Below are 19,705 nucleotides of genomic sequence, written 5' to 3'. Positions count from 1 at the left end.
TGCGCAAGACATTGCGCATTTACGAATGAAATATTTACGAAAATCAATCGTGCCATCTCTCTCAGACGACCGGGAAACTAGAAACTCCAAAATACGTGACGAGAAAGTCAATACGAACGAGGAAGACAGAGAAATCAAGCCGATGGATAATCGCTCCGATGTTGATTAGAAGCGCGTCAAACTTCCGTTTCACATTGCCGCGTCGCCTATTCGACTTCATTGGCGAAGTAACGTACCGTCACTGCTCGATATATTTTAGTGAAGAAGAGAAGAGGAGAAAGGACGGAAATTTGGTATTTCAAGCTTAATAGCACGCCTCGGAATGAATTTGCATCAAAGACTACCGCCGCCGCTATCAACTTCCAGTAGGCTGGGAGAAAAGGAAGTAAAGCCTGAATGTGAGAGGGCCGCAATGAGAAGGGAGCGGGAGGGGAAAGGAGAGCGGGGGAGTTGTAGAGATGGTTCGAGGAAAGGACGAAGGAGACGAAGCACTTTGTCACGAAAGAGCTTAAATCGATTTAGCGACGTACGCGACGAGGCAAACCCGTCTGTCTGGCCGCGCATTAGCACAACTCTTGGAAAGTCGAGGTCATTCTGTGATCCTGTGGCTCGTTTATTTTCCCGTTGACAACCGACTTCTTCTTTCTTCTACTTCTACCGCTGCGTCTTCGCTCCTATTCCTTCATCGTCGGACTACAGTATAGAAACTTTCAACTTCTTCAACGGCTCCTCAGACTGCAAACACCGCAACTCTCCTCTGCTCACTCATACAGAAGAAAAAGACATTGCTAATAACAACTCTGTGCTTGTGCATGCTAATTAAAAAAAAATTAAATAAAACAATAATAAATAGAAAAAAAAATTATAATAATAATAATAATAATAATAATAATAAAATAAGTAAAATAGCTTTTGTGTGTACGGTGTACCTCAGAAGCTAATGCAAATTCTCAACAACTTCTTGTGCATATATAATCAGAAAAGCTGTAAGATAAAACTGGAAGCTGAAAGAGATGAATTAATGATGCTATAACGAAAGATGATTTTTAAGAGGCTTGGACAAAATTAATCACAATTGACGACTAGATAAAGCTAGCCATTATGACTGTTTTGGCTCAGCTTAGGCAAGCTGAGTTCTAACAGATCCAGCGTTCGAAGTGACTGAGATACGAACCTGCGTATACGTTTGATTATATTATAGGTAACTCGTCATGCATACAGACGTTGCAACAAAGAGGCTTAAGTGAGCCACATAGTTGGTAAACAAGTTACGACAAAGTTCGAAACGAGCTGCTTGAGGGACTAGTGTAACGAGATTTATCTGATCTATGACAGGCGAATGCTGCCTTTCTCGAGCTTTCGAAAATCTCATAGTACTTATGTAGACTGTAAATGTAGCTTTTGATTTATACAACAAGCAAGAATACCACCGACTAAAGTAACAAATTCGACATGCAGATACAGGCATGGGGCTAGTAAAAATTCTATAAATATAAAGTCGTGACAATGGATATGTGATTTTTAATATTTTTATATGAATCATGCAACTATACGTGGTACGATAAATTCTTCTTATACACATGTAAATAACTTTAACAGTATAATGGATTACATGATTTGCTTTCAAATTCGAATAAATAATAATTACAACTATTCAATAATTTATATTATTGTATCAATATATATTAATAGCAAAATCTAAAGAAAAAAATAAAACTCGATAATACAATAATTCATTTTCTAAAAATTACTTTAAAAATACATCATAACTAATGAAACAACATACTATGTGATACACATATAAAATAATAAAATATAATGTCTTGGAAATTTAAATACGATTTTATTTATTTATTTTTTTATTTATTTAATTTTATTCTACATTATTTAAGTAAATTTATTGTCAATATTTTAGCTGCTCACAATATTCTATGCCTATAATAAATATTTAACAATTAACTATTTTTAATAATATACCAATAAAATATATTTCTTTTATTTTATGAAAAGATAATTATGCAAAGAATAGATTTTTCATTAGAAAGATATTTTACAGTTGTACGTATACATTTTATAGTTATTGTTTACATTAATTCATTATTATTACATTTATTATTATGTTATAGTAGAGTGACCTTATTTTTACATAATAAATTAATTAATAATGAAATTCAAGATAACTATCTACTCACATGGTTATAAATATTATGCAAATATATAATAAAAAATTGTTATTATATACTCTAAAAGGTATATATGAACAAAATTTATATATATAATAATTTTTATTATTAAGAAAGTATTTTTGCTATGAACAAAACATAATTTAACATAATATTTTTCTTCTATAAATAATGAGCAAAAACTATATATTTTAAACTGGAACGCATAAAGATTTTACATCCATATTGTTGCAAATGAAGTTGATCATAATTAAACCTTATTCTACATGAAAAATACATTTTTACAAAGAAATTAAAAAACTTATTGCAATATATTCATACCAACAATCTTCATCGTTCAATGATAAGTTTTTTTTTCAAATGAAATCTAATATGCTTAATTATAAGTAATTTATTAACTCTAAACAAAATTCTGTTATGTGCACAAATAATAAACTATTACAAATTTTGCAATACTTTTATTATATATATATATATATATATACTGAAAACTTTATTTGAAATTTTTCTTAAATAAGATATAACTATAATTTAATTATAATAATTAAAAATTTAGTTTTTCAAATTCACTGCTTATTTTTATGTTTTATCTAAATACAATTAACTGATATATTCAAATATAGACTATTAAATTCATAAATAAATAAATTGTATTTAATAAATATATCTTTTATTTATTTACAAATATATTTTTCGGCAATTTAATTAATTTTATAATTACTTCTAAATAATATTATACATAGTTGTATTAATTCATCAATATTAATGAATCATAATATTTGAATAGTATATTCTCAAGATGAAAAATACTTTTCACGCAACAACAAAAAAGTTTGTAACTTCGAATGTTGAATTTTCCAGGTTACAAGCCAACCAAAATCTTATTTTCAGATACTTTCGTTAAAAAAAAACTGGATCCATTATGATTCTACTTGCTCACTACTTCAAATAAATTTCCTTTGAGCAAACTTTAGTATTCGCGACTCATTCTAGTTTCTGCTATTTATTTTACTTTTCTACATAAGATTTACCAAAACTTACTTTTTTACGATCAAGAATCGTGTCTGCTAACTTCACACAAATAAAGTTTGTCATGACTACAAAGGACTAACTAAATAAGACATCAAATTTAATGATATTTTATTATTATTTTTTTCAAATATTTACATTTTCTAACTAGTAAGCATAAAAATAGAGGATATATTTATAAAAAATTCATATATAAATAAATACCACATCTGTTATATATATATATATATATATATATATATATGATTTTAAAGAAAATTCATCGAAAAATCTATTTAGAATGCTTATATAAAATAATAATTTAATATTCTATATCGATTATTCCTTGACATAGTAAAATATTTAATAAGTGATTCATTATTTTTATGAAATTTTTTCATAGTTATTCGATATTATATACAATCTTATCTTAAAATATGTGCTATTTCCTTTGTTTCAATCGATCAATAGATAAAATTATATATGACTATTAGTTTTTATTTATCATAAAATAAAACTTAAAACTCAATGCAATAAATATATTTCAAGCAAATTATTATATAACGCATCTCATGAATTAAATTAAAAATTAAATCAATTTTAGAAATGTTAATATTTGAAAAATCTTTTCCTATCAATATTGCAAACATAGGTAGGCCAACTTAGGGTAAAATTTCGATTTTAAAAAATTAACGCCAATTAAAAATATTGATTGTAAAACTTTTTCCATTTTTAACTCTACTTCCATTATTTTCAATAGTGAAAAGAAAGATGTAAAGTTTAGCAAATTAATGTATTAGCTACATTTATATTAAAAAATCCTCGACATTTAAAGTACATTTGAAATACTTTTACATTTTGAAAAAAGTTAGAAATTTTAATATTATTATGTAATATTATTTTTAAATTGACCACTAAAGTATAAATTTATATGAATATGCTCATAAATACAAAGTATAAAAATGCTAGATACTAAGTTACATAATAATGTATATACAACTATTCTATTATTTAATAATTATAAAATATGTAAATAATTGTAAATAAAACATAAAGAAGATAAGAAATAAAAAATTCTGTATATATGTAGGACTATAGTCTTATAAATATATTTTTCTATCACAGTTTTGCTTATAAAACATATAGAAAATTAATGTTATATATCATATGTATGGCAAGCGAATAAATTTCTAAATACATTTTCGATGAAATTTTGCCTATTTATGTTTAAAAAAAACTCACAAACAAAAATGCATCGAATAAAAATATATATTGTAATATTATAAAATTATAAATCAGGAAATTCATACAGTCATTCTCTGAAACATGAACAAGTCGGAAAGAATTCTTTATAAAATTTTTAACCATTTCCAATTCTTGCATCTCACCATTTAATTAAAAAGTAAAAAGAGAAATATTTACAGTTTTTTTTTTAATTTACTAGAAATCATGAATCGATAGAAATAAAACATATATTTTCTTTAGAGTTACCACTACTCTTAATTTATTTAATGTATTACTCTATTAGATTGAGTTCAGCTATTTATTAACATTTAGATAATTTCTGATTTATGATAGGTTTAATTTTTTTTAATATTTAGCTGGCACGCAATAGTTTGTGAACTTTACCTTTTATAAAGTTTATAGAAAAAAATAATTAAACTATTATTATCAAAATTATTGAATGCTATTTTTGTTAAAAGTTTAGTTGGAATTACTTAAAATTATCAAAATATACTTATTATACTTATTACGATAAGTTATTTTGCTTTTAATTTTCATCATATGTATTTTATCTTTTTAATTATTTATACATCAATCAATATATATATATATATATATATATATATTATATATACATCATTATATACATCAAAATGTTTAATTATAAATATATATTTTTGAATGTATCAAATTTAATTAGATTGGATTGAAAACTTAATATCAAACAAGATCGTATAAATATTGATTATTAAAATGAGATAGTAATAAATATTTGCTTTATATTAAAAAAGAAAAATTAAACTATAGACTTTAGTAAAAAATAAAAGAAATACATAAATAGCTAATGAAGTAATTTTATAAATTTTAAAATTGATTTTTTTTTATTGTAAGCATTGAATTTTATCATCATAATAAATTGAGATAAAACTAATAGTAGAGAAATATTATATTCATAATTTATTAAAGTAAAGCTTAAAAAATTTTCTAACATATATTGCTCATTTGATATTATTTAAAATCCTAATAACAGCGAAATTAATAAGAATATCAATTAATATATGAATATCGTATAGGAAAAAAAAAATGGAGATAAATGTAATAACATTTCCAAAACTTTTCTATAAAATAGCTTTTCTTCTCTTACTAGATAAAATATCTTTCTATAAAATTACGTTTTGAAAAATATGAAATTACATTATTATTTTCGAAGAGACTAATTACCTTCATCCGTAATTATTATTTATTAAAAAATTTTCTCAGATAAATATTTTCCTTCCTTAATAAATTGCTTAATATATTATATTTAATAGGTATTTAGTACAGTTTAGTTCATGTTATTCCCTTAAATAATATTGAATTATTTTTTAATATTGTAAAATGAATATTGTGAGGAAGCGAGGTGGAAAAGATGAAACGTGAAGATCAATAGAATGAGAGATGAACAATTGGCACCCAAAATATTGTGAATTCGTAGGCGAGAAAAATCTGTGCAAGAATTTATGCTTAAGCGATGGCCAAAATAGAGAAAAAACTAAGATGTAAAAAACGACCCACGGAAACTTTCCAATATTTATCAGTAATTAAAGAAAGAGGTCTTTTGATATTTCACAGATGTCCGAAGCTCTACGCTATAAAGCTTGTTTACTGTAACAAATTTTTACGATCGCGATGACGTTACTGAAAATATTTCACGTTGTAGAATTTACTGCGTCAGATATATTACATAAAAAACAATTCAAGTTTCAAAATTATCTTGAATGTCTCTCTCTCTCTCTCTCTCTCTCTCTCTCTCTCTGTATTTTCCGAAATATATATATATGAATCTCCAATTAACCATATTCGTTTTGATTACAAGATAGCAATTTTAATTCTTTATCTGTTTGAAAGCACAAGCCTTTAATTAAGCTACTAGTGTTTAATGCTTATTTTTAGAAAGTATTCGAGATTTATATTTTACGAATATATAAATTAGCTATGATATAGCGTATTGAATATTTTTAAATACTTCATAAATATGTTTATTTTGAAAATTCAATTTCTACATATGCAATTAATCTGCAATGTAGCTATAAACAAGCAATAATCTTTGAAGAGAAATTCGTATTTTTGAAAAATGAATATAAATATTTGTCAAATGAAGTTTAAACCTATTTTCCAAAGTTAATATTGCCAGAATCTCATTAGCGATATAATCAAAATTCCCACCATTGTCTTGGGAATAATCTATCATTGATTATTACAAAATACTCAGAATTAAGTAAGAATTATCTAGAATATTAATTATTATTTACTCGTCTTTAAAAATTCATGGCATCATCTTTCTACTATTGTTTTAATGGCACAATAACTCTACTGAATATTAAATAAATAAAGCATGCTGCTAATATTTTTCAATTATTTGGTAATTCTTTTCATCTCCCTTCGATAATAATGTCTAAATAGATAAATGAATTTCAGTATTCAGTGATATTCTCTAACCAATTTCAAATTCTTTTCTGACCATATACGTACCTTATATTTATGCTTATACATACATTTTTGTCAGATAAGAACGAAATCGATTTGAAAATTTCAATTTGATACAATAGCGTAGAGAATACAATTCAATATGACTTAAAATATACAATGATACAAGTTATATGCCTGTAAATACATAAATATCAGTAATATTAGTATATTATAAATTCTCATAATTGCGAGAAGAAAGTGCAAATGTGTACGGTAATCATGTATATCTTTACAAGTTTGTGTAATATAATGATACTTGCAACTATTTGGAACACGTCATTTCCTATATAAGTAACTATACATAGAAATTGATGTTTTACTTTTCTCTTTTCTTTCGCAGTTCCACCTCATAAAATTACGTTACTGAACGAAAATGGCAATGTATTAGGCTCGAGTGTTGGACCCTACCTCGAAGGAGATAACATTAGACTCTTCTGCGACGTCCACGGAGGTAAGTTACAAATGACACATTTACTCTTCATTAATACAGCTCTATGGGCAGTCATGTTATTATTGTCTTTGGAAACATTTCCTGATAAATTGAACTATTTTTTCTAATTCCCTTGAATTCCCTTTTTTGCTTACTCTTCAGCCAAAAGAACTTATTGATTTTCGTATTAGACAGTGACCGATTTTCCTAGAAATGTACTAGCACTTCACTGCCATTTACGAATATTAAATGAATCGCTGCTTCTAGTTTTCCATTTGATTTATTAAATATGTTATCCCCTTTCTTACGTTACCCTTCAAAAAGGCTGAATATTAGGATGTAGGGATTTTTAAATAAAATTTTCTATAAACTATTCCATAATAAAATATAACCATAGAAACATAGTATTTCCGTATTATTTATTGGTATATAATGAAAAAGACGAGGTAGAATAGTGCTAAATATTGAAATATTTTAAATTAAAAGTAATTTATCGATAATTGATTAAATTATTTTTTCAATTTTTTACTTGCAATATTTGGATATTAAATTTCAATTTACATTAAGAAACCTTATACATTTTTTATTATTAAATAGTAAATAATAAATAATTCGAGAGAATCAGTTTCGAATTACATTGTCATAATTTCATTTTATATAATTTACTTGAACCTTAATATCTTTAATGTCATTTTAAATATAGACATACAGAATAGAGTATACGGAATGTTTTATTTGATTTTCATTTAAAAACAAATTTTTAAAAAAATGATGTAACAAGTTTATAAAATTTGATTTTGTGAATATCAAGTATAAACGATATAAGGAAAAATATTACAATGAAGGATTAAATAATACATATATAAATATCTTCTTATTATTATTAAAATTTGAAAAATAATAATGTATTAATGTTGATCTTAGAATACATATTCAACCGCATACACTTCAATAATTCCAACGTTTTTCATACAAAATGAAAAATAATTCTTAATAGTTTTTATCGTATATTTAATTCGTAATAAATTAAATAATAATTAAGTAATTAACTGATGATAAAAATAAATAAGGAAAAAAATAATTGTATTTTATCAGGGCTTGGAAAAATCAATGGTCTTTATGCAGGAGCGCAGGCACACAACCACACACGCACAAATGCATATATATATATATATATATATATATATATATATATATATGTCAAAATTTTTAATTAATATTTTAATAATACGTTTACTATAAATGGCTTCTTTATATGATTCTATTTTTGTCGTACAGACAGATACTTAACGCCAATTGTACGATTTCACTATTTCTGTTCCAATACAGGCAAACGTGCGCCTAATACCTATACATATATAAATATACTGCCTGCATTAAGCTCTTTCTCTCTCTCTCTCTCTCTCTCTCTCTCTCTCTCTTTATTTCACTCTTTAGATATCATTATCAACAGAAGTATCCAATATTTTTCGATGCAAATGTACGGTTTATAATCAAAAATAATTTTGCGTTTGCTCTTATAATTACAACACGTGCACTCACAAATCCACGCACACATGCACTTGTATGCTTTTATTCGACAATACTCCTATTTGTTATGTTCATTCAACATATCCAATTTATTCGATATTTATCCAATAAGTTAAAAAATACATTAACGTTGTGAAAATTTAATTATCACTACTATAAAAAATAGTAGTGTTAGTAATTAAAAATATTTGTAAAACTTTATTTAGTTCATATATTTGATTACCAAATTATTATTTATAATATAGTTTATCAAAATTTCATGTTCTTATGTTAAACTGATTTTGATTTTAATAACTCAATTTATAAATTATCTTATAAATGTTTTATTCAAGTTTCTAAGATTTTGTCATTATTATTAAGTATTATAGTATTATGCTTAATAACTTATTTATCTCATCATAACTGTATATAATAGACGAATGCTTTATATTTATAAGCAACAATCAAATTTTAAAATTAAATAATTACTTTTAGTTTTCCCATTGAAATACATTATTCGTCTTAAAAGTATCATGTTTATATTTGTATATGGAAAAATTAATAAATAAAGAATTTTAAAAAACGTACTAGTTAATCGACGTAGATAGATAAAATAAAGATTAAAACTAAAAAAAGAATATTTTTCTATAATTTATTATAAATTATTATTTATACTTTATAATGGGGAATTGGGATAATAAAGATTAATAAAAAGAATTAATTGGGAATAATATATAATCATATTAATGCAGTTTCGTGAAAGGAATATTATGTTTTCCCAAAGAGATTCTTTACAGCAAATTATAAATTTAAACTCCTGACGATATTTTAAATTTTATATTGAAACGTATACAATTATAAACAATTTTTATTTTTTACAAAATTAAATGTATTTTTAATTGTATACTTAGAAAGTTCATTTATACCAAAAATTGTAAGATAATGAAAGAAGAGTTGTGAATCTATAAATTAGAACAAATACATTTATACTACAGATTTGCTTTATAATCAATACAATTGTTTCGTTGAAATCAGTCGTCTTTTGTGGATTCGTTTTTTAAAATTATCAACGTGTTTAGAATTAATTTGATATACAATTATAATACTTTCTCAACGTAAATAGTTAAAAAATAATTCATTAATTAAAAGAGTGAAGTTATATAAATAAACTGTATAGAGGTATAAACTAAAAATGTAAATTAATTTTTATTGTCCAACGATAAGTTAGTACAATGTTTATTATGCTATTGACGCAACATTTTTCGTCTTCATCTAGGATATTCCTCATAATTATTTAGGAAAAAATCTGAAGTAAATGATCCGATATTTTGATTAATTACAAAGTAATGAGCACGCGTAATACTGCAATTATAACTTTCTCAAATGATAAAACTAGTATTATTTATTATTATACATTATTTTATCTTGTTATTGTTTCAGAACTATTTATGTAATTATGAATTTAAGTGTTTTTTATTATAATATTTGTAGTAAAAAAACCTCACGTAGTTTTTGACAAATCATATTAAGTAATATTAACAAGAAAGACCATTATTGTACATTTAATTTATTTTGTATAGCAATATTAGCCATGTACGTAAATTATTTTTTTTTATTTGCTAAGTTGTAAAAAGTTTAGAACCACTTTTATCTTGGTAAAACTCCGTCGATAATCGAATAATACAATATTGTATACTTTTTAAACAATTAGGAAATTTTCTAAAAAGTAACTAATTTGATGTAGAGTGTAACTCTTCGAGTCATATTCCCTTACAATTTTAAGGCACTGAATTATTGACTATTGGCTTTTTATTATTAAAGACGATCTGCTGAGCATTTAAATATATTAAATCTCAACGTACAAAATACTAAAATATTTTATGACTGTATAATTATTAACTGTTAATTATGTTAAACTGTTAAACTGTAATTATACTGTTTAATTATTAAAGAGTTTTTCAGTCAAATAAATTACAAAAAAAAAATTGATGAATTATCGTCAAAGAAAGGGGAAAAAAACTAGGATATAATTAACGAAACAAAAATATTATGCAATTAATTTAATAATATAATTGCGGTAATATAATTAATAAAATCTACCAGTTTTTTGGTAAATACTCTTTCAATGTCCATGTCCTGTACCTAATACTATATAGTATAGTACACTTAAAAAAAAAGTATGATTAATATCATTTGCAGAATTTTCTAAAAATTAGTGCACAAAGAATGAATGCGTAGAAGAAAGAATGTGAAACCGTTAATTTCAAAAGAAATTTAATCTTTACTTCTAAAGACTAAGAAATTGGTTGTTATCTTTTTAAGAATATAATCAAGGATAATGCCCACGACTATAAAAATAATCGACCCAATAAAATTACAGCATAACTACGTGGACAATGAAGATAGCCAGCAATTGACCTTATTTGAAATTCTATTATCAGATAAAAATGCCAAGACTTCAATTCTCATTTATTTGTTCGATCGATAGTAAAAACGATAAATTTTTTAATTTTTTAAAAATTATATAAAATTATCAGATGCTATTAATTTTCCACGTAATCACCACTGAATACTTATGTCGAACTATCTTCTTGAATTCGTGTTTTAATATCTCATTTGAAAATATTTATATTTCAATGAAATTATATGAGTAGGCCGAAAAAATATTTCTCTTTATATTCAATAACTCTAGAATAGAATTTAAACGTACGCACACAAAATAAAATATATAAGCATATTAATATATTAATATAAAAATCAAAAATTGACTTTAAAAATGATCATACCAATAATGATCATATCCTTATATTAAGCTTTATTATTTAATAGGATAGGCATGATATTGGCACAACTAGCTTTCTTCATTATTACATTGAAGCGTCTAGAGTAACTCATAGAAAAAAAATTATTATTGGAGCTCAGAAGCTTAGTTCTCTTCCTGAAAAATAGCTAGCCCAGAGCTTATCGTTACATGCACATACAACTCTCTCTCTCTCCCCTCCTCTCGTCCCAAACTCTATCGAACGTAGACCAATGCCACTACGAATTATGGGTGCGATACGCAAATGAGGGCAGGGATACGCACCCATCTAAAAAGAGAACGAGAGAGAGAGAGAGAGAGAGAGAGAAAGAAATAGGGGAAGTAAATGAGTAACATGGACGGATGTTTCAGGTAAACCAATGCCGTCGATCAACTGGTATCGTAATGGAAGGTTCGCGGGGAACTCAAGCCATAGTCAACGTGAAGGTTTGATGCGGAACGAGCTTTTGCTAAAAAATCTCGGTCGCAAGGACGTACAAACTCAGCTCACTTGTAACGCTACCAACAATAACAGGTCCAATCCCCTGTCAGCGAGCGTGCGCCTCAACATGAACTGTGAGTATCCATCAAGTTTAGCCCCACCCCGCCACCCCGTTCGACGGGTCATTCGCTCGCTATTTCGTATCCCATATGGTTTCCCAACTCATGTAATACGTTAAATCTAACGAGATGCTTTTTTTAAGCTTTTTCAACAACTAAGATAGTTAAAGTAAATATGTTTGAGTGATCGATAGATTTCTCCTACAAATTATTAATGATAAAATTTCACATTTAATTTCAATGTTATGTCTGTTGCGTAGAAGAGAAATGGCTTAAATTCGGAAGAGAGCATTTCCAAAATCAACAATTTTATCGCACCGTATTCTCAAAATGCTCCATAGCTACAAGAATTCTAAACTGCTTTATCATAGCTATATTTAAAAGATATTTTTACGTGGATCGATACATTTATATCGTGATAAATTAATGATTAGTTTTCGCAATGGAATATTTTTATTTTAACTTACTAACAACTTTGTACCTGAACTATTACATATTATCTACAATTATACGATGAATGTCTAAATAATATTTATGCAATATCACGAACTAAAATGGACATTAAATTTATGCAAACAAAATTGCTTATGTATATATATATATTATATATTAAATGTCACGAAATATTTATTATTTAAGACTTGCAACAAAAACCTTAACATAAGTATAATCATATCGCACATACTACATATACAAATAAGCATGCGAATATATATGCGAAGTAGTTAAATACGAACAAAGGTGTTTCAAACAAATGCTATGTAAACGATTAATTAAACAATTTATTACATTTTAACTTTTTTCTCGATGACGCTTAGATTTTGTTTTGTTTATCCATTGGTGTAAGCGAAAATTGAAGAATAATTATAATATATTTATCTACAAGCTAACAATTCCTTGCTTCACGAATATTAAATAAAATGCAATTAAATATTGATGAAAGTAAGTTCAAAGAGTGTCTGACACTTCAATCACTAAAATAATATCTTCAACATGAAACTATTTTATATAATTATTAAATAACTCCATTAATTTTGTATGAATTAGTTTATATTGCAAAAAATAAAAATATATTATGAGAATAACAGGTATAATAGTACTTAAAATATAATTTCAATTTTTTAAATAAGAATTGTGTTTTACATGTAGATTAATTAATGATATCCACATATAAATAATAAGGATAGAAATGGACTAGATTATCAAAATTAATATAAAATTGAAAAAACATAATTTTAGTTTAAACTCTTTGTAATTACAACAACAAAAAATTGTTATTAATATTAAAAAAAAGGTAGATATAACATTTATGTATAAAATAATCTTATTAACAAAATTTTTATTTACATCTTAGATTTAAAACATTAATAAACAAAAGCAAAACTCAGTTATACAATTTAGTTACTTTACATAAGCTAATTGTATCTATTTTTTTACGAGATATGTAAATGTAATTTGAAACAGTTAAAATAACCAACATAAATTAAATTTATATTTACTGATTTAATTATTGTAATTATAATAATCATACTTTTATGATTTAAATATGAAGTGGAACATTTCAGTTACGAGTATTGCTTAAGCTGAAATTAATAAATAGCTGATGTATCAGGTGTTTCAAAACTTGTTTAGTTTTCTTTAGTTACAAATTTTTAACTAATTTAAATATTCATCAAGTATATTTAATTATTCATTCTAAGTGGTAAGAAACTTGAATATAATTTTAAGCAGACAGATTTAACATTTCAGGGTGAAATAGGCTTATTCCAAGAGGACGGAGAAAAATTTTAATAACTTTACCTTCATTACAGCACCCTTTTTATAATTGACATTAATGCGCAAAATTCGTAATTATTATGCATGAAAGATCGGTCGATTTTTTTATCAGAGTAAAATCTCAAAATCTCAATTTGAATTTATTAAATGAATAAAGAACAAAAATAAGGCTCCGCAATCACATCGATAGAACTATAAAGCATTGCATATTTAGGCGCCACGGGTACTACAGACTGAATTTTACGCATGCACGTAGGAACGCTAGCAGCGTTGAAAATTATTGCAAAACCTTCGCGTACTGCATGCTAAAAACGACGGCAACGCGACATTCATCAAACGTGTAAAATTACAACGAACTTTCAATAAATTAAAGCCAATCTACAGTATAAAGCGAGAAAAAATGCATCATAGAAACGTGACTTAACTTTCAGTTTCAAATTATTTTATGATATTAAGGGGCGTTAAAAAAATTTAAAAAAATTAAACTTGTATTTTTAACTTTCTTAAAACTGATATCATTGAGGTATACCTAATTCAGCTTTTAAAACGTGTCGATTAAAAAAATTTGTAACAATAAAGTTTTCAAGGTTGGCCTATTCAATTAAGAGCAATTGATTTATAGGCATAAAACCTACCAACAACCATTATTTTACCGCCTAAAAGTATCTCTAAAAATAATGAAACTTATCCATAAAGACTTTATGGGTAACTATGAGATCAATATGAGTTAGCTTGTTTTAAAAATAATCTTAAAATATATATATATAGAATAGCATAAATATTACAATAATACTTATATATTTATGTTATTCTATATTAAATGAAAAGAAAAATAGAGCACCAGAGAGTTTATTATAAATATTATTTCAAATATAAGTATTATGTGACAGGCATCAATGGTCCACCGAATGACCATAAATCTGCTAAGAATATGGATAAATACCTGTAATACTCCCTAAGTTATTACAATTTAAAGGAAATATTTTCTTCTGAAAATGGCAATTTATATTTTACAAACGGATATAAAAAGCAATAAAAAATTTAAAAATATATTTTCATTTGATACTATATTTGTAAAGTTGCCGCCAAAAACTTCTAAAAAATGTATAGTTTAATGGATTTATCCAAAACTTTTCATATTTCTTTTAAATAAATAATTTTAGTTTTTAAAGGAGGCTTTATTTAATAATTTATATATTCAAGTTTATGTTAAAGATTAGATATTTATTTTCCGAAAATTAAGAATTTAACTTTGCAATCGCCGTTTGAATACAAATTATTATTTCCCTAAATGTCTTTGTTTAAAGGCAAAAAAATATAGCTTTCTAAGAACCAAATAATTTTATATTATTTCTTTTACACATTCCCAATAGGCTTTAGTTAGAATAATTTTCGCATTGCTTATACCATTTACAAATTTTAATATTTTTTTTTTTTAATTTTACTTGTTAACAGTTCATTATTGATTGTGTTTCAGAAAAATAAATATAATATTAAACTCTCTAATGCACACTTAGTCAAGGTTATTTAAGCCATTGTATCATCTTCATAAGAAAGAAAATTCCTTGGCTCATGAACAACAAACAAATAATAGTTGCGTATATTATGAAATCAAAAGCGTTTACGATAATTTAATACAAGTTGAGATTAATGGGATTTCGCATAAATTATGCTGTGGTTATTTAACATATCTGCAAGATTGTGTTAATCGATTGATATATTACAGTAAATTTCCTTTGTTGCTTCTTCCAATATCTTATACTAATTTCACGAACTAATTCTCTATTGTAGACTTCAATGTAGATTTTTATACTTAAAATTTATAATACAATACAAAAGAATTATATATATTATATTTACCTTTTACATGTTTACATATGTATTTTTATAATTTCCATCAATTTTCATTATCACTTAAATTTTAATTATCACTTACATTTTCATTATTTAATATAAACAATTCTGTACAGTACTAAAATGTTTAATTAATCATATTAATAATTTTTTATGTACCTTGTAGATAGATACGTATATTTTTTTTATAAATATTTGTCTAAATAATATAAATAAATGCTTTTTATTCATTCTATATTCTTAAATGACTCCTTTTTTTTTCAAAAAAAAAAAATCAGATATATACATATAATGTTATATTATATAATTAGAACTTATAAAATAATTAAGATCATTATTTTTTTAAATTTAAGAAATTCTCATAGTATGGTTGTAATATGAAAATTATAAAATTTACTAATAAAGCTATTTATATATGTATAATCGTTCAAGTTATTTAAAAATAATAGCATGGCTTTTTAAAATACATAAGTAATGATTTCTAAGTCAATTATTCTTTCTTTATAAAACATTACTATTAATACAATTCATGCAGTATTTTCAACAATATGAAATTAAATTTCTTTTAATGAAATATACGGAAGAAAAGTAACCTTAATATTACTAATCGACTATAAAAATAAATTCGAAACAGCAAAAACTAGCTTCAATGTATGAAAGTTTATGTAGGAAGTCGATAGTTTCGAAAAAAAATTGGCGTAATTTTTACCGGATTTGCATGAGTCAGAGAAACGACCCGTCTAAATAACAAAGATAAATATAAAGTGAAAAAATAATAATTAGAAATAGAAAAAAGTAAATGACAGCGTTAAATGAAAAAATAAATGAGGTAAATATAAAAACACCAAAACGAAAATAAAAAATAATCGCATTAAGCGCGTCTAGTTGCGCTCCTCGTCCGTGCTCGTAATTAGTATGCACATGTGTGAGAGAGAGAGAGAGAGAGAGAGAGAGAGAGAATATAGAATAATTGTTAGAAGAGGGAAGACAACCGGGGCCGAGGGATGAAATTTTTACACACGGTCGCGTGAAAATTAAACAAACACAGAGTTTTTTAAAGATCGTGGGCAAGAGGGAAAATTGTTCTCGCAGTACCGGAAAAGCGGATGTCCTATGCGTATAAGCCGAAAAAGAAAACAACGCACATTTTGCCTTCTCATTTAACCCCCATTATTTTCTTTCTAACTCTTTCTTTATCACTTTCTTTTTTTCTTCGACTTAAGAGCAATTTAAACTTAATATAAAATCTTAAATTTTTGTATAATTAACATATTCAACTATGATTATTGTTTACGACAATTATATTTTGTAAGTCTTTTTATGTAAATTTAATTTTTAATCATTTATAAAAATTTCGAATAAAGATTGAATGGATTTAAGATTTTAGTAAAAATAAATTTTATATAAAATTTTCTAATATCTTGATTCTATCATCTCAATCTTATTTAGTTCTTATCTAGATCAACGAAAATTATTATTTCTCTAAAGATATTTTTGTAGTAATTTTTATTTTTATAAAAAAGAAAATAATAATAATAATAATAATAATCATTCATTTTTAAAGGAAATAAATTAATGTACATGAAAGGTGTAATTCTAAAATTACATTAAGTTGAAATAGTTTGCATTAAAAATGAAGTGTTTATTTGCATCTATTGCTTCACAATCTATTGGGTACCTCTAACCCTCTACAATCTATTTATTATTCATACATTGATTATTCACTGATTTATTATTCATCAATTTAAAGCTATAAATCTTACAGATGTCTCTAGAGTAACATTTTTGTTTTTATTTTCCATACTTCGTAGCGAAGGTACATCGACCGACATCGATGTACTATTATTTCTACACGAACTTACTTTTTCCGCCACACAATTCTAAAAATTAATTTGATGATTTATTCTTATTTCTATAACACTATGGATACATTGTATACATTATTTTTTGGATAAATGGAGGTTATATTTCTTACTCTATTTTAGAAACACATAACTTTTCTAATTTGTTAATGCAGAATAAAATGTTTGATTGAATGTTTTTTCTAAAAATATAGCATGTTTTAGTTATACTTTAATTATTTGATATATATTTCGAATCAGAGGCTTATTTTATTTTCATAATGATAAACATTTATAAAAACTTCCGTTCAATAATATTAAATTTCAATTCCATATATTTTGAAAGATAATCCTTTCCACGCAATAAGTGTCGCGCATAATTATCTGTTTTCTCTTCGTACTCAAGGAGCTTTAACTTTTTTTTATATAAAACTATTTATATTTAAAAAAGACAAAAACTTACAGTAAGCTTCAACAATAATTTTTTATGATATATAATTTATTTATGAATTTAACTAATTAATACTAAGAACAAAACTGATATTACTTATGTAAGCCAAATGAATTATAAGACTTTTTTATTTTATTTTTTTTTTTTTTTTGTTTATCAACTCTAAAGTATTTTTTACAATAACCGAATTTCTTGAAAATGTAGCATATTTAATCAAGTGTTAAAATATAATGTATAATCTATATAAATATAGTTCATATACAAATATAAAAGTTTTTAGTTGGAAGTAAAAAATGAAAAACATATCGATAAGCTATAAATCTGGTCTTTCATAAATAATTTTAAATAGCGTTTAAAAACTTTTATTTAAATAAAAAAAGCGATCGATACAAAGGTTATTTGGAAGTATAAAACTTTGTGTAACTTTTAAGTAAATACATACTTAAATGTGTATATGAAGTTGTAAGAAGTTTGGGGATGGGAACTGGACGTAAGGAAATTATATAAGAGAAACGAATTTTCAAATCATGAAAATTTAGGTAAAATTCAATTCTCCCTAAATCTTCAGATGTACTATAAAATTTAATTGATTTTACTATACGTTGTTTTAGTTATTTCGAAAGGAATAATGATAAAATGAATTAAAAAATTTTTCTTTTAACAGTTAGACAATTCTCAGACTATAGTAGATTGATCGTTAAAATGAGAAAATATATTCAATGCCATATTAAAAAATATCAAATATTAAAAGTAAATTTTAAAGTAAAGCAAGTTTTTTTATAAATAATTAAAACAGATACCTCGTTAATTATAAGGAAAATAACAAGAATACGTAGCTCGATAATTGTTTATGTAAAAATATCAATAACCGAATAAATAAAGGAAACTTAATAATTCTAAGCTCTCGTGACGTATAAATATTTTATAGAGGTAATATAATATTGTTGATGTTTTTAAGTATTATCAAACAAAAAGTTCCGATTGAATGGCGTCAGGGCGTAATGGCCGCTACCATAACACATTTATGGGAAATTTCGTGGAGTTTGTGCAGAGTCAGAGAAAGCTGCTCGTTGATGATGGACAGAGGATTGCGTCTATATTCCAACCGGCCACCAAGCGTCGATAAGCTCATCAAAATTCCGCGTTACGCTAGGGCTGACCCACAGCTTCCGGTTAGCCGCAGTCCAGCCGCAGGGGGCGGAAACGAACCTTGTGAACGTGTACCCCTACAGCGAATGCGTTTTGAATTCTCGAGTCGACATGGCATCGGAACGTTACCCCCTTGATGTATAGTCGCAGAGCGGAAAGTACTTGGAGGAATTCTATACGTCCGAGTGCAGCCCATTTAGGCTTATTTGAGCAAGTCGTAGCCTCATTTCCACTATCACTCCCTTTTCAAAGGCTTTGCGAATCTGTTTTAAGCGGCTTTTCCGCGCATTTAATGACAGAAAAACGTACCAATTCTTGCACGTAAGTAATCTATTTTACATGGCATCATCAATTCCACGTTGTTTAATTAGAAAGAATCTTTTCTTTATTTATTTCTTTTTTTGTCTTTTT

The 19,705-nt window shown here is 25.4% G+C and overlaps 1 protein-coding gene across 1 annotated transcript in view; it reads left to right on the top strand.

Moving 5' to 3' along the window:
* Window positions 1-19,705, top strand: part of LOC105366072 (neural cell adhesion molecule 1) — a 174,195-nt gene that overhangs the window by 101,740 nt on the left and 52,750 nt on the right. The window contains exons 4-5 of the mRNA XM_011504387.1: window positions 7,264-7,374; window positions 12,035-12,238. Of these exons, the coding sequence (XP_011502689.1) occupies window positions 7,264-7,374; window positions 12,035-12,238 (315 nt within the window). The remainder of the gene's footprint in view (window positions 1-7,263; window positions 7,375-12,034; window positions 12,239-19,705) is intronic.

The sequence above is a fragment of the Ceratosolen solmsi genome, unplaced genomic scaffold (genome assembly GCF_000503995.2).
Source record: "Ceratosolen solmsi marchali unplaced genomic scaffold, CerSol_1.0 scaffold25, whole genome shotgun sequence".
Taxonomy (NCBI): Eukaryota; Metazoa; Arthropoda; class Insecta; order Hymenoptera; family Agaonidae; genus Ceratosolen; species Ceratosolen solmsi.
Note: the sequence above shows the minus strand (reverse complement) of the source record. Positions and strands in the feature narration are given on the sequence as shown.